Source organism: Saimiri boliviensis, chromosome 13, assembly GCF_048565385.1.
Source record: "Saimiri boliviensis isolate mSaiBol1 chromosome 13, mSaiBol1.pri, whole genome shotgun sequence".
NCBI classification, from domain to species: domain Eukaryota; kingdom Metazoa; phylum Chordata; class Mammalia; order Primates; family Cebidae; genus Saimiri; species Saimiri boliviensis.
In genome coordinates, this window is record NC_133461.1 from 93031359 (window position 1) to 93054789 (window position 23431).

A 23431-nucleotide genomic window follows, 5' to 3' on the forward strand; every position below is an offset into this window, starting at 1 on the left:
TACACATCCACTAGTGCAATACTTTCATTTTTGGGTCTCAAAAAATTACTTGTTCAAAATCACATGAGCTAGTCAGAGGCAGAATCAAGAACACTCCTGCTCACAGAAGACGGCTCTACTTCCCAGAGCTGCCTCCTCCACACCAGTCCAGGAGTTATTTTTATGTTGACATGTTTACCAGCACTCCCGAGCCATTTCTTAAATGTGGTCCAATACATGTAAAAGCTGACAAGCCAACTTTTTCAGAAAAAGAAAACATAATCTGATTGTATCAGCCATTTAACTACTAACTATACTAAAATATTAAAGTAACTTTTAGCACACTAATAAAAGGAACAGTGATACTTGATACAAAATTCTGAAATTGAGGATTTTTTTTCCCCATATTCAGGTTTGTTATATTGAGACCTATTAACATGCTAATATGTACTGGAAAAAAAATCAAAGAATTAACAACTAAATGTAAATCTGCCCATCTGGTTCTGCAATATTATTGACTAATAGATAACGAATTGGTAACATATCTTAGTTTACCCCAAGCTTCTCTGAAGCATGCCAAATATATATACATATATTTATTACTTACCAAAAACACAGAACCATATTCAAAAGTGTCATTCATGATCTCTTGTTTCAGCTCCTGTTTTTCCATAGATGTTCCATTTTCTTTTTCACCCTTCTTTTCAGGGCTAATCCTATCAACATTGGGAACATAGGCCATTTCCAGACATTTTGCAGTTTCCATTTTGACAGGGAGTATGCCTTTGATCTTCTGGAACAACGCAGCTACAGACCCGGCCTCGCATGCCGAGATGGAAGAACTGGCTTTGTCAACATCTTCCCGATTTGATTTCACGGCAGATGTTGTTCTTGGAACCTTGTGTGAAGCATTTTTAGAATGAGTTGTAACATGCACAGCCTGGCTAGTAAGGAGTTTGTTAAACTGCTGCTTATGTGTCTTGTTAATTAGAATTTCTGCCTTTTTGTCTGCATTCAAGTCAGATCTTGGTGTTCTGCTCGAGACTGCTGCTGGCTGTTTTGAGGGAGACACTGATGAAGGTGACGAGGCACTGGTCAGCTGAGGTCTGGGAGTGACCTTTGATAAAGCAGCATCTTTGGATTGCAACACTGGTCTAGACATCACTTTTGCTTTGACATTCTTGAAGTTCGGTCTGGGATAACTTATAATCTCAGTTTTTCTAACTTTGCAGCCTGCTGGGGTATTCGTTTTGGTTGTTGATTTTCCTAGACTAGGATTATGCATGTTCACAGGAGCCCCCTTCGAGTCTGGCACATTTTTAGGCCCTCGATTACTCTTCTCCACTTTCTTACATTTCTTTGTTGCTTCAATCGGTGAAACAGAAAAGGTTACCTCTGTGGGTTCTAGGACTGGTGTTGACATGCACATCGTGTTGTTTGTGCTAATGACCATATTATTTGCATCCCAAGTCAGTCCAAATGGCGAACCCATCTTTTGTCCTGGCAGGCTACTGAGAATCAATTCTGGGGTACGATTCTGGGTTCCCAAATCCCTTCCTTTGGCAGCCATTTGTGTGTCCTCAGTCTCAGTGACTTTAAGCTCTGGGTTCAGCACTTGGGCTTCACTTTTATCAAAAGCTGGCTCCACTAAAGGGCATTCATCATCAGCAAGACAATTGGACACTGTCTCTCTTAGATTTTGGCCCATTTCCTTTTGCCTGTATGAGCTCTGTGAATGCAACTCGCTACTGGATTCATGTTTGGATAAACAAATGAACTCTTGTAATGCAGACCCATGGGGGACTTCCATGCCATCAGAAACTGGTGTTAGAGCTTGCATCTCTTTTTCTCCAACTAGTCTTTGCTGTGAGCCATCTGTGTACTCACTGGCGACCTTTCCTGAAGAGCATGGACACTGATTTCCAATATCTGGAACAGAAAACTCAGTTTGCATCACCACATCAGGAAACGCTGTGTAAGTCATGTCTTGGGGTTCTGATGGTGCAGCTTGAGGGCTTTCAAAGTGTTCTCTATCAAAAGTAGTTTCTCTTGCATGCATCTTACCAGAATGGGAAGATGTCCAAGATGAATAGGATAAAGATATATTTCCACTTCTCCCACCAGTTGGTGGCAGACTTCCAGTGGTATGAAAAGACTGACTCTTTCCGACGCCATGATGTGATATAAAGGTGCAGTTAACTTTATCCACTGTGATGTCAAATGTCTGGTTTAGCTCCAAGGCAGCAGAGTAGCCTGTACATTTCAAATCATCACTAGGCTTCCACACAAAAGGCAAAGCTGGCTCAACACTCTGGCCCTGAGCTGCTTCTAGGCATTGACAATGATGTTGCACATATTCAGGCTTCTCTGTACCTACAAGTGCAGGAGACTGACCAATCGAATCTTTATGCCTATCTAACACCTGCTTACTAATGAAGTCACTAGAAGACGTTTCATGATCAAATACTTCAATACACTGAGGGCTTAAAGAAATATTTTCACCAGTGACCACTGATGGGTCAGTTTCGTAATCAACCACCATGTCATCTGGGTGGGCAGAATTCCAATTCACACTGCTGACTGAAGAGTTTTGTGTAGGTGGTGACGTTGGGTTGTATCCATGTGTATTTCCATCTTTATCACTGGTAAAGAAGGTTTGCAATTCATCTTCTGTTTTATCATCTAAATTATCATCATTCATCCTGAAGAGTACCCTTAAACCTCTGCCATTTTATTTCTTCAATTCCCTTCAAATGAGAGGGTAGGAAAAATGATCTGTCTTCTAAATTTTTCAGGACAGTTCAAAGTTTTTTAGTCTAGGATGCTCTGAAGATTCAATGATTTGTTGCTCCCTAGAAGAAATAAAATGTTTAACTCAAGTTAACTATTACAAAAATTAATAGGCCACCCCTTGATTAGTTTCAATCACTTTATTTTCACATTTAGAACTCACAACTATTGAGGTGGGTAATTAAGATATAATTAGCTAATCCACTACCCCTTTTCAAGACACCTTTTTAATTTGAGGGAATGGGGCAGAATGGAAGATGGAGACATTGCTCATTAACCCTGTGCCTGACTTCACAACTGAAATGCTTCCTTCCCACTCCCAGGGACTTGTCAGAACAAAAGAGCTAAATCTAGCAATAGTTTTTTCTTCTTGTTGGTTGACAGAGCGACAATTCACCCAGATATCCTTACAATAGTCCCAACATGTCTGTTGTCCCAGGATGATTAGTAATCATGTCCCTTTCATTCTCAGAAGAGCCCCCTATTATTTCCATGCAGAGTAATTATTAGACAGACCATGAAGGCCCAGCAAATGAGCTGAAGATCAATGAAGAACTCATGTTTCTCCTTCCTTTGTTTTCATTCCTATCTTAAACATATGGCATTTCCAAACTCAAGGAAAAAAAAAAAAAAGTTGTCAATCTTTTTTTTTTTTTTTTTTAAATAGAGATGGGGTGTCACCATGTTGGCCAGGCTGGTCTTGAACTCCTGACCTCAGGTGATCCACCCATCTCGGTCTCCGTAACTGTTGGGATTACAGACGTGAGCCACCTAGCCCAGCCTAAAGCTGTCAATTCTTAAAGGCTAAAGTGGTACTCTGCTGGAAGTCTCTCGAAATGTTAGAGAGCTGCCATATATTATGAACTAAACTGTTCCCCACCCCCTCCCCAATTCATATGTGAAGTCCTAATCAGCCTATGCAACTATGTTGGAGACAGAACCTTTAAGGAGATGATTAAGGTTAAATGCAGTCCTAAGGGTGGAGTGCTGATCCAATAGAGCTGGTTTCTTTCTAAGAAGGGGAAGTGACACCAGAATCATCTCCCACCCTCAGTTCACCCCCGCTCTACCAAATTAGAGTACACTGAGAAGAGTAGGAGAGCTCTCATTAGAAACAAACCCAGAAAAGAACCTCCATCTTGAACTTTCCAGACTCCAGAACAGTGAGAAAATAAATTTTCGTTGTTTAAGCCATCCAGTGTATGGTAATTTGTTATGGTGGCCAAAGAAGACTTAAGCACCACATGACCCAGCAATTCTACTCCTAGAATCTACTAAGGAGGAATGAAAACATATGTACACATGAAAACTTGAATACGAATGTACATGATTCTTAATAGAAGTACTATTCATAACAGTTACAACGTAGAACTCACATGTCCATCCACTGGTGAGCAGAAAACAAAATGTAGTGTTATGCATACAACAAAAATATTCTTCAGCAATAGAAAACAAGGCAAATTGACACACAGTGCAACAGGGATACAGTATTACACCTGAATATATTATACCAAATGAAAGAAGCCAGTCACAAAAGTCTACGTATTATATGACACTCTTTACATGAAATGTCCAGAATAGGCAAACCTATAGAGACAAAAAGTAGATCAGCGGTTCTTAAGGCTGGGAAGGGGCAGAGAGGAAGGGAACAGACACTGGCTGCTAACTGGAATGATGTTTCTTTTGCGAGTATGTTTTAAAACTATATAATGATAATGGTTACACAATGTTAGATATTGAAAACTATTGAATTGTACACTTAAAAATGAAACCTTTAAAAATATCCATAAAAGCATTAAAATCTACAACTTTTTGCAAATCAGTTATTAGTGGTTTCTTTTTGAGACAGAGTCTTGCTTTCCCACCCAGGCTGGAGTGCAGTGGTCCAATCTCGGCTCACTACAACCTCCAAATCCCGGTTTCAGGTAATTCTCCTGCCTCAGCCTCACTAGAGTAGCTGGGACTACAGGTGTGCACCATCATGCATGGCCGACTGTTACATTTTTAGTAGAGACGGAGTTTTACTACATTGGCCAGGCTGGCCACAAACTCCTGACCTCTGGTGATCTGCCTGCAACAGCCTCCCAAAGCACTGGGATTACAGGTGTGAGCCACCACGCCCAGCCACTTTTGGGAAATAACTCAAATTTTATTATGCTTTTGGTCAAACAGCAGTGCCTAACAAAGGTACACATGTTCAAACTAGGACTGCAAACATACAGATACACACACACTTTAACTGACTTTCTAATCCTAGTATTCAATGTCAATCCAAAGTCACAGTACTGCTGTAAAGAAGAAAATATATCCATGAGGGAGGGAAAAAAATCCATTCTGTGTGTTCATTCAAACTGCTGAATTAAGAGTGGGTCTCATTTTTCTATCTTGCAATTGTTCTCTCTGTGTTCAAACTTCAGTGACCTGAATAAAACCAGGAGAATAGGAACTATGTTAAAACTGAAACATCAGTTTTCTTTACTAACAGTGTTCTGTGTGTTACAGGCCTGAGCATCCTGAAATCAGCCTTTAACAGAATACAAAAAAGGCTGTTGAAATAGCTGTTGAAATGTTTATTTCAACAGCATGTGTACATACGTACATCCAAAAAGGGGTTGTGACCCTAAAATGAGGGCTGTATGATTGATATACTGATGAAAGTATAAATTTGTTAACTTTTTACCATATAACTCCTTAGTGAAATCACTGAATAGTTTATTGGCAAGAGCCTTGATAAAAGCTTTTATGAAACATAAATTAATATTTTAATCATCCAGTATAAAATACATGCAATCGCCGGGTGCGGTGGCTCAAGCCTGTAATCCCAGCACTTTGGGAGGCCGAGGCGGGTGGATCACGAGGTCAAGAGATCGAGACCATCCTGGTCAACATGGTGAAACCCCGTCTCTACTAAAAATACAAAAAATTAGCTGGGCATGACGGCACGTGCCTGTAATCCCAGCTACTCAGGAGGCTGAGGCAGGAGAATTGCTTGAACCCAGGAGGCGGAGGTTGCGGTGAGCCAAGATTGCGCCATTGCACTCCACCCTGGGTAACAAGAGCAAAACTCCATCTCAAAAAAAAAAAAAATACCTAGCGGGGCGCGGTGGCTCAAGCCTGTAATCCCAGCACTTTGGGAGGCTGAGGCGGGTGGATCACGAGGTCGAGAGATCGAGACCATCCTGGTCAACATGGTGAAACCCCGTCTCTACTAAAAATACAAAAAATTAGCTGGGCATGGTGGCACGTGCCTGTAATCCCAGCTACTCAGGAGGCTGAGGCAGGAGAATTGCCTGAACCTAGGAGGTGGAGGTTGCGGTGAGCCGAGATCGCGCCATTGCACTCCAGCCTGGGTAACAAGAGCAAAACTCCGTCTCAAAAAAAAAAAAAAAAAAAAAAAAAAACCTGCAAGCTAAACGTTTAAATAAAGAAATGTATTTATTCATTTTTAGGCTTACATGCATGCCATGTAACTTCTGAAAAGCACTAAATATGCTACACCTTTCTGCTTCCCTAAAGGCCAATACTCACTGAACAGATTTTGGTGTAAGCAAATATGGGCAAAGCGCACTGCAAACATGCACTTAGCATAAATTGTGGGAATTATTTGTCTTTGTAAACAGTTGTTAGCTTCAATTAACAGAATTTTTATTGCCCAAATTCCCCCTTCCAAAGTACATAAAAGATTATTTTTAAACCTGAATAAAGTAAATGGCTCATATGTCAAAGTTATTTTTTAAATAGTATAAAACAGGATAAATAATTGTATCACTAGTCTTAGGTTTTTACCAGTTGTCTCTTTTTTTGGGGGGGAGGCGGGGGGACAAGGTCTCACATTGTCCCCCAAGCTACAGTGCAGTGGTGCAATTACAGCTTACTGCAGTCTCAACCTCCTAGGCTCAGGTGATCTCCCACTTCAGCCTCCCAAGTCTCTGTGACTACAGGTATGTGCCAGCATGCCTAATTTTTTTTTTTTTTTTTTTTTTTTTTTTTTTTTTTTTTGAGACTGAGTTTCGCTCTTGTTACCCAGGCTGGAGTGCAATGGTGCGATCTCGGCTCACCGCAACCTCCGCCTCCTGGGTTCAGGCAATTCTCCTGCCTCAGCCTCCTGAGTAGCTGGGATTACAGGCACGCGCCACCACGCCCAGCTAATGTTTTGTATTTTTAGTAGAGATGGGGTTTCACCATGTTGACCAGGATGGTCTCAATCTCTTGACTTCGTGATCCACCCGCCTCGGCCTCCCAAAGTGCTGGGATTACAGGCTTGAGCCACCACGCCCGGCCTAGCACATGCCTAATTTTTTTAAAAAAATTTTTTAGAAAAGGGGTCCAGCTTTTCTCATGTATTAATACTACTAAACTAAAATCTTCACAGTATTTGACATCTGATCATTTGCCAAACTGTATTAAAAAGGGGGGCAGGATTCTTTATAATGTGCACATTACTATATATGTACATCATACATACACAAAATATTTTATATTTATTATATACTCACTCTCTCCGAGTTTGGCTTTTATACTGACCACAGTACATATGCTAACTTCATACACTGTGGTCAGCATTGTTGCCCAGGCATTTTCCCATGTCATTATAGTATAAAAAAAATTTTTTTTTTTTTTGGAAACGTAGTCTCTGTCATCTAGGCTGAAGTGTACTGGTGCGATCTCAGCTCACCGCAACCTCTGCCTCCCAGGTTCAAGTGATTCTCCAGCCTCGGCCTCCTGAGTAGCTGGGATTACAGGTGCATGTCACCATGTCTAGCTAATTTTTGAATTCTTAATAGAGACAGGGTTTCACCATGTTGGTGAGGCTGGTTTCGAACTCCTGACCTCATGATCCGCCCACCTCAGCCTCCTAAAGTGCTGGGATTACAGGCATGAGCCACCACACCCAGCCGTATAAAAACATTTTTAATGGTTGTGAAACTCCACTAAAGTTAAGTTTTAGATTTAAAACATAAAGTTAATGTTTTAGATTTAAAAGCTAGTGGTTCATAAGAGTGATAGAAAAATGAAGAAGCCATCAACCATTCAAGTTTCACATAACCTTTTAGTACACTTGGGTTATTATTTTTTTTAATTCAGAAAAAGAGGTTGGGTGTGGTGGCTCATGCCTGTTATCTCAGTGCTTTGGGAGGCCGAGGCAGGAATATCACTTGAGCTCAGGAGTTTAAGACTAGCCTGGGCAATACAGCAAGACTCTAACTCTACAATTTTTTTTTTTTCCCCCCCCAATAGCAGGGTGTGGTGGTGCATGCCTGTAGTCCCAGCTGCTCAGGAGGGTGAGGAGAAAGGATCCCTTGGGCCCAGGAGTTAGTAGCTGCAGTAAGCTCTGATCACATCACCACACTTCAGTCTGGGTGACAGGGTGAGACCCTATCACTATTAAAATAAAACAAACAAACAAAAAAATTCAAATTGGTAAGCAAAGAGACTAAAAAAACCCACAATCATGTGTTCATAAATACTTAAGGAGTGTTTTGATATAAAATAAATTTACTGACATCTCTTCTACTCTTAAGAATAAAAAATGAGTGGTACAGAGATTTGGATATCGAAAAGGTTCTGAAGTTAAGCTGATAAATTCCAGGATTAGCTGGAAGATCAACTTCACAATTCATTAAAAGAGAAAAATGGCTTTAAGTCACCACCACCACCATGAATACAAAGCCATGGACAGAAAGGGGCGACTAGCCTTCCCTCAGGAGATTGTCAAAAGAGTTAAAGTTGGCCATTTTATTTTACTGTCAATTTTATTTCTCCCCGACTTTTTTTTTTTTTTTGAGATGGAGTTTCGCTCTTGTTACCCAGGCTGGAGTGCAATGGCGCGATCTCGGCTCACCGCAACCTCCGCCTCCTGGGTTCAGGCAATTCTCCTGCCTCAGCCTCCTGAGTAGCTGGGATTACAGGCACGCACCACCATGCCCAGCTAATTTTTTTGTATTTTTAGTAGAGACGTGGTTTCACCATGTTGACCAGGATGGTCTCGATCTCTCGGCCTCATGATCCACCCGCCTCGGCCTCCCAAAGTGCTGGGATTACAGGCTTGAGCCACCGCACCCGGCCTCTCCCCGACTTTAAGAATGAGTCTTGGGCCGGGTGCGGTGGCTCACACCTGTAATCCCAGCCGAGGCTGGAGAATCAACCTCACAATTCATTAAAAGAGAAAAATGGCTTTAAGTCACCACCTTTGGGAGGCCGATGCAGGTGGATAACGAGGTCAAGAGATGGGGACCATCCTGGTCAACATGGTGAAACCCCGTCTCTACTAAAAATACAAAAAAATTAGCTGGGCATGGTGGCACGTGCCTGTAATCCCAGCTACGCAGGAGGACTGCCTGAACCCAGGAGGCGGAGGTTGCTGTGTCCAGCTTGGGTAACAAGAGCAAAACTCTGTCTCAAAAAAAAAAAAAAAAAAAAAAAGGGTCCTCAGCTTCCACCACTTGCTAGACACATACCTTCTTTGACTTAATCTCACATGACTCATGAAATAAATTCTTCCTATTTCTATACCTGCAATATAACTTGCAGAGCCTTCAAAGTTACCATCTTGGAAATGTTTTTATTAAACCAGATATAGAAAGCTAAAAAATAAAGAAAGAGTGTGTGTTGGAGGAAAAACAACAACAACAACAACAACAACAACAACAACACCACTAGAAACAAACCATCCTCACCCCCAGGGATAATTTCTCAAATTCTCTTTCAGTAGCACTGCCTACCAGAACAAAGGTTTAACACTTGTGTAACACTCCACAACAAAGCTGAATGATCAAGTTTCCTTCCTAAGAGAATCACTGGGAAAATAAGGAGATATTTTTCAGAGAACATTTTGGACCAAAGAGAACAAATTCCTCACTTATTCAAATTTGGGAATATAATAGAGCAGCTCCTCTTAGAAGATTACCAAAATATGCATTTCCTTAAGGATTTACAAGGTTAAAAGTTGATAAATACGTGCTGAAAGAAATGGTCAAAGAGCTACTAGCACAATTGCTGAGGCCTAATTCCAATGCCTTTGTTATCCATCTAAATCTACTTTCTAAATCTTAGCTTAAGTGATTGTTTATTCCCCAAAGATAAAAAAACTCCCTCATGTGAAGAGACACACCTGAAGAACTGAATCATACTAATTACAATTATTATCATATAATAGAATTCATCATGATTACCATATTAAGGCTGGAAGAAATTTTAGAGATCCAATTGAAAATTCATTTTACAAATGAGGAAACCTCTGAGAAATAAATTGCATGATTTGGCCAAATCACTTGTCAGTAGCAGATTATACAATAGTTGTGTGCCTTATTTCACTAACTGAACTAGAAACTCATTAGACGCTTATATAATATGAGTAGATGTCTATCTTCCTATTACCCACAGTGTCTAGCTTAATTATCTGGACTCATTATGGTTAAACTTACAACACTGTATCGTAATTATAAAATAAAGAATGTTTCCAAAAGTAAAACATAAAAACTGGATTCATTACTTTATAACCACACAGAACTTAATTTTACTCCTTATTTATGTAATACTCATTTTACTCATTTATGTCAATATATACATATACTGTCATATATACACCAGTCCTTTAAGATGTGAATACAAATACAGTTACAATTTATAGCTTCTAAGTCATAAAGTCATTATCAGTCTTCTTAAAAGATTTTAAGAACTCACAAATCACAATAGTAGTTTAGCTCTGCAGGCTTTAAAACCCAAAATATTACCTGATCTTCAACCTGCCTTGAATCAAAAAAAGATGACATTGCAAATTATCTAAACTGTAAGTTTATCTTATTGAAAATTAAGTAATTGAGACTGGGTATGGTAGCTCAGGCCTGTAATCGCAACACTTTGGGAGGCCGAGGTGGGTGGATCATTTGAGGCCAGGAGTTTAAGACCAGCCTGGCCAACATTGTAAAACTCATCTCTACTAAAAATACAAAAATTAGCCAGGTGTGGTGGCAGGCGCCTGTAATCCCAGCTACTCAGGAGGCTGAGGCACAAGAATTGCTGCAATCCAGGAGGCGGAGGTTGCATGAGTAGAGATCACGCCACTGCACTCCAGCCTGGGTGACAAAGCCAGACTTTGTCTCAAAAACAAAACAAAAACAAAAATTAAGCAGTTGAACAAAATGTCATCAGCAGCATGTATTATAAAAAAAATATATTCATAAGCCTCTACCTCCTACTAAAACCATGCAATGTAGCTAATAAACAGTTCTATTCTAAGCCTGAACGTACTACTGTTTTTCATAATTCATGCCCACATTCTTAAATTTGCTCTTGCGGCCTACCTTTCATCACGCTCAATAACCAGCTCAAGCACTAGGTTTAACAGAGCATGTCCACCACCTAGGAACCAAGCAGAGATGGACCTGGTGGTCAATTTCCTAAAAGCACGATGATTTCCCACGAAGTTGTTTAAAAAATCAGCAGGAAACTGGAGTTGATTTAATGCATTTCAAAATGGAAGGCTATGAGGTAACACACGTTGGACCTTAAATAATTTAGAAAACGGGTATAAATTTGAAATCATATCCTTTTATTCTCCTGAAACCATGTTTCTCTGACTTTAAGGTGCCTACAAATCAACTGGGCCTTTGGTTGGTTAACTGCCTGATTCAGAAGACAAGGTTGCGGCCTGAGATTCCGCATTTCTATCCTTCTACCTGGTGATACCGATCCTTTTGGTCCATGGGCCACTGTGGAGTAGCAAAGATGTGGCAAACAGCTTGGAGAAACGTCTGTCCAGCTGACCAGATCAATGACAACAGTAGCTGTCAGGGCCGGCTGCTTTCACATCCAATGATACCATTTCTTAATCAAAGTAGATACAGACTTTCCCTACATTTGGACTCTGTCTCAAAAAAAAATAGAACCTTGCTCTGTTGCCTAGGCTGGAGTGGAGTGCAATGGCATGACCTTGCCTCACCACAACCTCTGCTTCTAGGTTCAAGCAATTCTTCTGCCTCAGCCTCCTGAGTAGCTGGGACTACAGGCACATACCACCATGCCTGGCTAATTTTTGTATACTTAATAGAAACAGGGTTTCACCATTTTGGCCAGGCTGGTCTCGAACTCCTGACTTCATGATCCGCCTGCGTCAGCCTCCCAAAGTGCTGGGATTACAGGTGTGAGCTACCAGGCCCCACCTGAACTCTTAACTTATGCTTTTGAATGCGTCTCTCAAGACAGCTCATGTTCTGCATCTAGAAAATAACTGGAAAGGCAGGAAATGTTGCTTCCATCCCACTTCAGTTTATTCCTTCCATGTGGAGGGAGCTTAATTCATGAAACACTCTTGGCTTTTGACTCACTCCATCCAGGAAAAGTGAAGTGACTTAGAACTCTCAAGTGCATGGTTCACAATAGAATTCGCACTCATAGGAGAATTAAATGCTGCCACTAATGTCACAGGAGATGGAGCTCAGGACGTGATGCTCAGGCGATAATGCAAGTGATGGGGAGTGCCTACAAACACAGATAAAGCTTTGTGCTCTCCTCTGCCGCCTACCTCCTACTGTGTGGCCCAGTTCCTAATAGGCCACAGCCCAGGGACTGGGGAACCCTGGCATAATCAATCAAAACCAACTGTCATCGGCCAGGCATGATTGCTCACGCCTGTAATCCCAGAACTTTGGGAGGCTGCGGTGGGCGGTTTACCTGAGGTCAGGAGTTTGAGATCAGTCTGGTGAAACCCTGTTTCTACAAAAAAAAGACAAAAATTAGCCAGGCATGGCGGTGTGCACCTGTAATCCCAGCTACTAGGGAAGCTGAGACAGGAGAATCACCTGAACCCGAGAGGTGCAAGTTGCACTGAGCCAAAATCATGTCACTGCACTCCAGCCTGGGCAACAGAACAAGACTCTCTCAAAAAAAAAAAAAAAAAAAAAAAAAAAGACTAGCTGTCATCTATACTTCACCATTAACACACACACACACACACACACACACACACACCCCTACCTTTTGGTTTTATTTCTATTTCTTGGCTCTTTCAGAAACAGGTCAATTCAACCGAAGGACAGTATACGCTCAATTTTCTGGTAAAGTCCATCACTACTTCTTTTCATAAAAATACCCACTCACAATATCAGTTACCACAGGGCTTCTAAATTATCTAACAAACAGAAATTGCACCAAAAATTGGTTCTTAGTTTTCACAAATTTTCTCCACTAATTATCATTTATCATATATTATATACTTCATATACTATAAAATGTTATACTACAATTTAAGAGATATTTATGCCAGCATTAGTTTACCTTTATTTTATTTTCTTTTTTTTTAAAGCCTAATTGTGACTTTAGAGCCATCTTAAGACTAGGAGCCCATTTAGTGAATTTTTGTCAACAAGTTCAAGTTTGTTACAGCTGTTAAAGATCACAAAACTGAAAGCATACAGTATTAGCAAAAACAAGTCTTACCAGTATCCATGCAATTTTACAGAAAATAACAGAAACTTGGCAACTTGTAAGAAATTAAATGTCTGCAGAGCATCACATGTGAGTACACCCAGTCCACAAGTAATCACCATCCGTGATTAGAATGAGAAATGTTTAATTCCCACTCATCCCAAAGGCCACACACGCGTCTCATTCTTCCATGAGATTTCTTCCTACTACTCAACATGGCTAACTTTTTTCAAGTTTAATGTGCATACATCTCTCAGCACTTGAATGGAATAACTGTTGTAGCATTTGGAGTTATTTTTCTTTTAGACATTTGCAGACCTTATCTCAAGGTGACTAAGAGCCCAGAGTTAAGTATTTGTGAGGCAGTCGATGTGAACTCTGAACTTACCTAGTTGATTTACATGAAATATGAAGAATGCACGGCACTAGCCATTATAAGAAAACATTGTACTCGTTTTCTGCGGGTTTGTTTTGTTTGGTCTGAGAATGTACTGCCAATCCCTCTTTTAAAAGAGAAAACTGATTTCAATACATATTTTTAAATATGATAATGTAGTGTTAATGGATGTTAAACTTTTATTTTCTTGTTTTTGTTGATTGAATTGAGAATCATATGATCAGTATATTTGAGAATTACATGACCAGGATATAGTAAAACTGGACACAACCACTTGCCATCTTTTCCTGTTATCATCACATAGTGTGGGTGGGGAGAATAAATATACATCACTGCAGAATAATGATAAATGGTTTTTAAAACTCGATACTGAATACCTTCCAGCTGATACTTTTCTTTTTCACTTTGGTGTTAACAGCCTCAGAGTAAAATATACATATTTATTTAAAAAATGGTTGCATAAATCTTTTAGTTATTAACAGTACAATTTTGTTATTAGTGTGTCATTTCATTTCTGTACTGTTCATAAGGAATTTGGAGCCAATTTTAACATATGAATGTATTTTTTTGTGTGTATGTGAGATGGAGTCTCGTACTGTCTCCCAGGCTGTAGTGTAGTGGTGCAATCTCGGCTCAATGCAATCTCTGCCTCCTGGATTCAAGCTATTCTCCTGCCTCAGCCTCCTGAGTACCTGGGACTACAGGCATGTACGACCATGCTCAGATAATTTTTTTGTATTTTTAGTAGAGATGGGGTTTCATCATGATGGCCAGGATGGCTTGATTTCCTGACCTCATGATCCACCCGCCTTAGCCTCCCAAAGTGCTGAAATCACAGGCGTGAATGTATTGTTTTTACATGTCATGATTAATGCTCTCGATTAGCAGTTTAAAAAAAAAAAAAAAAAGAGTGAAAGGAGGTAAAAAGGGCTGGGTACAGTCGCTCATGACTATAATCTCAAAACTTTAGAAGTCCAAGGCAGGAGAATTGCTTGAGGCCTGGAGTTCAAGACCAGCCTAGGCAATACAGCGAGACCCCCATCTCTACCAAAAAAAAAGAAAAAAAAAATGGCCAGGTATGGTGGTGCATACCTATGGTGCCAGCTATTCTGAAGGCTGAGGGCAGGAAGATTTCCTGAGCTCAGGAGTTCGAAGTTGTAGTGAGCCATGATCATGCCACTGTGCTCCAGCCTGGGTGACAGAGCAAGATCCTGTCTCTAAAAAATAAACAAAAGTAAGAAAACTGTGAAAGAGAAAGAAGTGCTTGGAAACAGTAAGATGCTCCAAGTTTGGGGGTTGGGAGACATGAAGATAAAGAAGTAACAGCCTGGTCGGCTCAAGAGTTTGGCTTCTACTCTGAGAACAATGTGAGTCTATCAAAGGTGTTGTGATGCAGACTGATGCTTCGAATTGGCTGAAGGTGGAAGATGTCCTAGTGAAAAGAGACTGCATGCGGCAAACTGCTAGGACAGATGTGAACTCCTGGCAGTGGCAGCAAGAGGCAAAGGAAAGGACAAGCCAGACAGGCTAAAAAGGCCACCACTGTGTCCTCTGCACTGAGCAGCAGAGCTGGCGGCAAACATTGAGTGCCCAATGCAGGTCTGTTGAATTAAACATTATTTTAAAAGACTACATTAATATTTAAAGAAGGAAGCCACAGCAGATAGTATAGGAGAGCTGCATAAATAATGTATCACATTCTAGAGAGATACAAATGATTTACGCTTTTAGTATCAACTAGGAGAGTTTTTTAATGTTCTCTCTTCTCTTTCTTCAAATAAACTACTCTATGAGTTTAGGACATTAACTCTGGATGTTCTAGGGTCTCAAAGGTTTTTTACTCAATCCAAAAGAAATAAAAGAGAGGTTCAAAGAATGATTAAGAGATCTGGGTTAAATTGAATAATTTATTAAGCATAGAGACAGATACTATTTAATTATCCAAGGAAAAGTATCTTACTTCTTTCCAAAACACACACATTTAAGACTTTGTAAAAGAAAATCATATTCAACAAAGCTATCAGAGAAACTCTGTTTATGCCATGGTTAAAAAAGAATGTATCACCCCCTTTCCCTACCCACCCCCAAAACCACGAGCTTTGTATTTAAAGAATCTTTAAGAGACTTTTTGCAGTAATTAAAATATTTTTATAGAAATAGTCAAAAATTGCCAAGTGTCTTATAAGCAAATAGAAGTCTCCTACCTCCAAAATAAGAAAAACAAATAAAAAACAAAAAACTATTACAAGACCACCAGCAGAGAAGAGAGAGTGCTGGTGGGCAGATGACATTCTAAAGTCCACTAAAACTGCTATCAAACACAGCAGAAAAGTAAAAGAAGCATCCAAAATATCATTTTTACACCAATAAATAAAGATAAATAAGAAGTGTTTTCACTTCTTGAGTAGAGTTTTCAGGGATTTTTCTGTTGTTTCTTTAATGTGGTTACAATTTAAATGGGCACTGGCAATGGAAGACCGACTAACTCTGTCAATAGCACAGTAGAGTCAGTCTGTCTTAGATAATTCACACTATGCAATTAAATAAAGCCTTTCCAGTGGGGTGGAGGAGCAAGCCCCTAGCTGATGATCACAGGGACAGCACCCCTGAAGGAGAAGCTCCCTGCAAAGCCTGCTGGAAGTATAAAGATTCAACACAGCCGATTAACTGACCTACTGAGCTTCAAGAATTCCGATTCCTGAAGTTCATTGCAAAAATATGCCTTTATTCCAATTTTTTTTTTTTTTTTGGCTCAACAACTTCCTAAAACCTCCAAACCAGCATGTAGAAGACCCCACACATTCACAAACTCTTAAAACTGCATTTCTGAAGGCTTAGTCAGAAATCTTACTAAGTATAATGGTTTAACACTTTCAGGGCACCCTATACTCTCTCAAGGTATCATAAAAGCAGCGGAAATAACAAAGTTGCGTTTCCCTCCATCCTCATCTCTTGCTGCAAAGACGAAAGCCCAACTGCCAAGTTTAAAATGTTCAGATCATTGTAAATCATAAGCACTCGAGTGGTTGCAGTTTTCTTCCTTCTGTCTGACCCATTGCCACATTCTTTGCTTACACACACACACACACGCACACACACACACACACACACAGAGGGGTGGGGGGAAGCACTCCAATCAGAATCACGATGCAAAAGTGACAAATAAGCAAGGTTCTAGATACTTCAGATGACATATAAAGTAAAGAATATGTAGTAATTTCCTGCCACAGTCCATACAATTGTTTGTATAACCATAAAATAACCATTGTCAGTTCTAACAACATATAACATTTTTACATATAGCTTAATAAAAGTTTTTCTACTTGTTACTTTAACCCAAAGCAGAGTACCACATTTGACTATTATCCTTTCCCAAAATTTCCTAAGGGTGTACTCACATTAATTCATAATAACCTTTGCATTTTCACAAATCCTAGAATTTAGCCTCAAGGAGGGGTAACCCAATACCATATGATAAATATCACAAACAAAATGTAAGCAGGTGGAAAGCATCTAAGATTCAAAGAGCAGCTTTTTAAAAAATCGCTTTTGAAACTGAGTGCTTTTAATTTAAATGCTCCAAATCAACCATACCAAGCTAACTTACCTATATTCCTCAGAATACCAAAACAACTGCTATAAACGTAAGCAAGAGATGTCTTATTCAATTGATCTGTCCAAACAAAAATTTTTAATGCCTCTGGTTGCACCTAAGAGACTGTCTTTCATGGAGCAACACAGAAACTACAACCAGACTAAAGGAAATCCAAACACCAGACCGTACAATGAATCCTCTCTGGGGACTATGGTTATTCAAAGACCAGCTCAGCCTTGCAGCAGTAATAGGGCTGAGTGTAACGATTTGTTTTTTTTCTTCCAAACTAAAAGAATTTTCCTTGGACTCCCTGCCAATGAAACATCACAGACTTTTCTGAGGCTTTATAGGCAGAAAACTTGTATGCAGATGTTTCTTAGTTATACTATACACATTACTTACAGTAAAACTGAAAACAAAACAAAAACATGACAAGTTCCTAAGCAATTTTCAGATCATCTCTGAAAACAGAAGGGACTTTCGCCTGTCAGATTAAATCAGCATTCACTGTGGCTGGATGACTGATTCTGGATTAAAGAAACTGGAATATTCTAGTGACTTGGATAATGAAAAAGAAAAAAAAAGTTTTAAAGATGTTAAGTATGCACCTCTAACATAACTGGAATTTAAAGTATAATCTTCATTATCCTGCCTATAATTTTACTTCTCATTTCCCAGACTAATTACCTAAACCAATAAATTCTGAGGAGTGTCATATCCTTTAAACTTAGGAAGTTCTGAGTGCTAAGAAATTCTTAAGTTAGCAATAAATAAAATAATATGTGTAAGGGAAAGTTCCAGCAAGATACATACTATCTCATTAGCAGTGGTTCACCATCTTAGGTCAGTGATGAGGAACAGGAGGCAGGGGGATCTTTTGTATTATAAGTTTGTTTTATATGTTTAAATAATTACTTAAATATTTGTAATTGCTTTTGGAATTTTATTTAAATATCAAAATATTAAAAATATATTTATGTTCCAATGGAATCAAATTCAGGCTTCATGGAATGAACTTTTCAAATCAGCATTTCTTTCACAGACACTGCAATTAAAAGATCTGGAAATCTTTTATTCACAATCTTGGGCCAGCATATCTGCTCTCAGTAATGTGAGTAACTAGTGTCATCAAAGCTGTTACTTTACAAAATAGTCAGTGTAGTCCCTAAATAAATGTCTTTCAAATTCCAACAACAGACTGTCTGAATCAGACACCTGAAAGGCATGCCAAGTCGTCCTGCAAGCAGGCAGTCTACACATGAAAACAAATTCTACAATAAATAAGCTTCTCTTGAAATTAAATACAATTCTGACTAACAAAGTCAATTTTGCTATTTTCCTATAAACAGAGTACATTCATGGAAAAGAGATTCACTAACATGGATGAATCATCTTCCAGTGTTTAGAGTAGCTGGGTTCAAACCCAGTCTACGAGTTCTACATGTGAGAAAACCGTGGTGTAGAGAAAAATAAGTTACAATTTCTAGTAGTGTCTCTAATGCATAACTCTAGGAGTCCCCATTCACACCATATTCTATAGACAGAAACTCCATTGGTCCATTTACATTAAAGATGACGGCCATGGTGCCCCTAGAATTGTGCAGGGTAGCAGCCCGGATGACTTTTAAGACCATGCAGTTATTTAGAGGCAGAACCAGGATCAGAATTATCTTCCACCTTTTCTTCAGTTTACCATCATCTTGCCTCATAAATGTATGAAAGAAAGCAAAATAACAGTGCATTTAGGATAAACTTCTTTTTTATATTTTTTTATTTTTTATTTTTATTTTTTGAGACAGAGTTTCACTTTTGTTACCCAGGCTGGAGTGCAATGGCATGATCTCGGCTCACCGCAACCTCCGCCTCCTGGGTTCAGGCAATTCTCCTACCTCAGCCTCCTGAATAGCTGGGATTACAGGCACGTGCCACCATGCCCAGCTGATTTTTTCGTATTTTTAGTAGAGACGGGGTTTCATCATGTTGACCGGGATGGTCTCGATCTATTGACCTCGTGATCCACCCGCCTCGGCCTCCCAAAGTGCTGGGATTACAGGCTTGAGCCACCGCGCCCGGCCGCCATTTAGGATAAAATTCTAATTTTTATCCACTTTAAAACCTGTCCATTTAGCCACCGTAAGTGAAATGGCACAAACACCGCAGACTAATCCTGCCTTCAGAACATCATATGTATTAAAAGGGATGCTTACAGAAACTAGACACATACCTACAGAACAAAATAACTTAAAGATGTCCTCCACCAATATACTATATTAAATAGTTTGAGTCCCAAAGGTACAGGTGAAAACAAGAATGAGTATTTCACTTGTATTACCCAAAGTTGAATCCCTGTTGTTTTCAATATCCCTACTGACTATACCAGAGGATTTAAATTAAGAGATTCATAATTACGACTGTCATATTACATCTGCTAAAACATAATTATCTGGTCCTGCTCCCCAGCAGAAGAGGCCAGCATACTCCGTACTGATGTCATACCAGGGAAGTACTTTTGGCTACAATCACTGATGCCAATTAAGATAAGAAACCAGTACATTCAGTACTCTAGTGGGCTGCAAAGCAGATTAAGCTTTCCTACAAAGATAAACAAGCCCAAAACTAGACACAGTATGTTCAATTTCTTTTTATAATCCACTATCACTCAATGTTAAAGAGAATCCAGGCACTCGTAAAAACATTTCAGCTCATGACTTTGTAAAGAGCCAGAATAGTTCTTCTAACTTTTGAAGCAACCCTCTGTGATTCAGCACCAAAAAACTGCAATGGAATAAAAGATCAGCAGAAACCAAATGAACATAAGGTGCCCTTGAAAAGTACTGGTATGGAAATGGAGATTGTATAACAAGACTCATCCATATTAGAAAATCAAAAGGAGATTAAACTCCCAAAGATAAGTTCAGAAGAAAAACTACTATGAACTAAATCACCCTTCTAGCTCCCCAAGTTCACTCAATAGACACACACGCACAACTGCCCCTCACTTTCACCTCGTTCGGGTGAGAAGTTAACTTTGGCTGAGCGACTGTTATTTCTCTTTACTCCTAGTATGCCAGAGAGGATCCAAGAGAAAAAAAGATATACAGTAAAATATAAAGATTAGGAGAAAGAGCCCCAGGGAAAAGAAGACTGTCTTAAACATCACTAGAAATGAGTGTCTCTGAACCGAACTTTTCAAGTATTTTGCAATGTCTTAGATAGCCATACATAAGGGCAGCAGTGATGGGACAATCTTCAAGAGTCACACTAGCCACACTGTCATTAGACGTGGCCTAAAAATGCTCTGGGGTTACCTGAAGCAAGCCAAAAAGCCTAGTGTCTGTATCAGCGGCCTTCCTCTATAAAGGCAAATCTAGGGTAAGACACCTTACTTTGATGCGTATGTTAGTATGGCTTCTGTTGCTACACCATAGACTGGGTGATTTACAAGGAATCAAAGTTGATTTAGCTCAGGGCTCGGCAGGCTGAGAGTCCAAGAGCACAGCACTGCTGTCTGGTGAGGGCCTTCTTGCTATGCCGTATCATGGCGAAGGGCATCACATAGTGCGTGAGTAAAAGCCTGCCAACTCAGGTCTCTCTTCTTACAAAGCCACCAGTCCCATCATGAGGGCCACCTCTGATGACCTCATCTAAATCGAATTACCTCCCAAAGACTCCACCTCCAGACAAAAATTTGGAAGTCACATTCAAATCATAGCAATGTAGCACCAAAATCCCTCAGGGCCTTTCCAGGAAGATCTCTGACATCTCCCTCATCACTCCTATATCAACAGCTTGGACACACATCTACACGTGCATGGATCAATGACTAGCATTTCTGAGGTGGAAGCTAGGGCCCAAAGCACACTGTATGTCAACAGGCCTAGGAGGCAAATCTAGTCATTTCAATGTCTGTGGTCTTCCCCACTGTGTAGCCCTCACATCTACATTCCCTCCTTCAGCTCCATAACCTCATTATGTGACCTTAATGATCCTGCTGGTGAAGGTAGTCCCCAACCCACAAGCATATAATCTTCCAAAGTTCGCCTGGAGATTTATTTAACTCAAAGCTCATTTTCCTAGATAAATGCTATTAACAGCATTTCTCTCTTAATAGTGTTCTGTTAATAAGCTCCCAGGCTGGCCTCCAATCTGAAACCCATTTAAACCACAATGCAGCTACTACTAGTTCCGGGGAAAAAAAAAACTGGTTCTTAACATCCGCCTAAGGGCCAAAAAACTGAACACCAGTTAGGTCTTTGTTTTGATGTGGAAAGAAGAATCAAAGCTGTTGCTTTTCCTACTTCATTCTGGTTACTACCACCTCAATCTCAAATCAGAAGAGGATAAGGAGGGGAGAAGAAAATGAAAGTAAGTTTACCTCTTTCTAGAACTTAAAGGGAAGGGAAGGGGAGGTGATGCCATCAGGGTGACTCTCATGAGCAGATGCTCAACATCATTCGTCTTTAGAGAAACGCTAATCAAAATCATAATGAGATACCACTTCACACTCGTTAGGATGCCTATTATCAAAATATTGGTGAGGATATGGAGAAACTGGAAACCTCTTGCATTGCTGGTGGAAATATAACATGTGTAGCAGCTATGCAAAATAATTCTGTTCTTCCTCAAAGAGATAAACATACAATTGCCATATGATCAAGCACTCCACTCTCATACCCCCAAAACCAGAAAACGAAGCCTCCAAGAGGTATTTGTACACCCATGTTCACAGCAGTATTTATAATAACCGCAAAGTGGACACCACCAAAGGTGTCAGTGCCCACTACTGACAGATGAGTGGATAAACAAAATGTGGTCTATACATACAGTGGAATGTTATTCAACCATAGAAAGGAATGAAATTCTGTTACATACTGCAACATGGCTGAACCCTGAAAATATTGTAAGTCATAAAAAAAAAACAGAAAAGGAAAAATATTGGATGATTCCACTTAAATTAAATACCTGGAGTAGTCAAATGAATAGAGCCAGAAAGTAGATTCGAGGTTACCAGGGACTGGGGAAGTGGAACACAGTGAGCTATTACTAAATGGGTCTAGTTTCTAGTGTGGGATTATGAAAAAGTTCCAAAAATAGTGGTGATACTTACACAACTTTGTGAATGTACTTAGTGCCACTGAACTGTACAATTAAAAATGGTTTAAATGTAAATTTATGTATATTTTACCCTATTTTTGTTTTAAGCAACACCACAAACTAGAAGACTCAGCTAATGGCTTCACCTCCCAATATCTCAATGTTCCCAATCTACAAAATAGGAGAAAAATACCGTACCACCTTCTGGATCTTGAAACTTCAGGCTGAGTATCTGAGACCTCACACATTCAATCCTCAAATGCAAAGGGTCTGCATGACAGCATGCACCACCCCCGACACACCTGCCAGATGGAAGCTTTTCTAAGCTAGATGGTCACACAGAAAGCAGCCATGTGTACATAGGAACCAGTCTCCTAAGTTTGCAAGTTCTGTTGTTAAAACCTTCAAAGAAATTCTCACTCTATTAAGTATCATAAGAGATATTTCATAGAAGAGTAAAATTATCATAGTAACCACAAGTATGCTCACAAAGATTTTTTTCGATGTAGCTGTTTAGAATAAATTACTAGGAAAAACATCTGGACCCATGGCCACCAGACACTGGGCCAACAGAGCTCAGGTACAGACTCCTGGTAAGGCAGCCTGGCCAATCTAGGTGACCCTAGCAGGTGCCTAAAAATCAAAGTGACCACAAGACACATAGCCCAATAGTGAGTCACGTGACTAAGCAGGCCTTTCAGTTAAGTAAAGATGCTTAGGCTCCTGCTCGGCCACCAAGCCATTCAGCACCAATGCTGGTCTAATCCGCAGGCAAAGAATGGCACAACTACCTCTGCATGGAACATTCCCAGTCAAGGTCCACTTAATAAGGAGCCCTTCTGCATGGTTAAATAAATCTGTTAGAATGCATCGTGGTGATAAGTGGTCTTTAAAACTTGCTTCTATTTACAGTCAGCCAACTACAGACTGAACATAATCAGGAGAAAAACTATCTAACAATAAAAAATACAGTATAACATAACAGGTATAAATTTATTTACACAGCACTTACATTAGGTATTAAAAGTAACCTAGAGGCTGGGTTTAGTGGCTCATGCCTGTAATCCCAGCACTTTGGGAGACCAAAGCAGGCAGATCACCTGAGGCAGGGAGTTCAAGACCAGCCTGACCAACATAGAGAAACCCCAACT

General features: G+C 39.9%; 1 protein-coding gene across 6 annotated transcripts in view; it reads right to left on the bottom strand.

Annotated features, from left to right (window-relative positions):
- The window catches only part of MTUS1 (microtubule associated scaffold protein 1), a 160557-nt gene that overhangs the window by 109702 nt on the left and 27424 nt on the right, over positions 1 to 23431 (bottom strand). For all 6 annotated transcript variants that reach the window (XM_074383970.1, XM_074383971.1, XM_010346095.3 and 3 more), the window contains one exon: positions 587 to 2831. In XM_074383970.1, coding sequence (XP_074240071.1) covers positions 587 to 2680 — 2094 coding nt within the window. In that variant the 5' untranslated portion in view covers positions 2681 to 2831. Of the gene's footprint in view, positions 1 to 586; positions 2832 to 23431 lie in introns of those variants that run through there.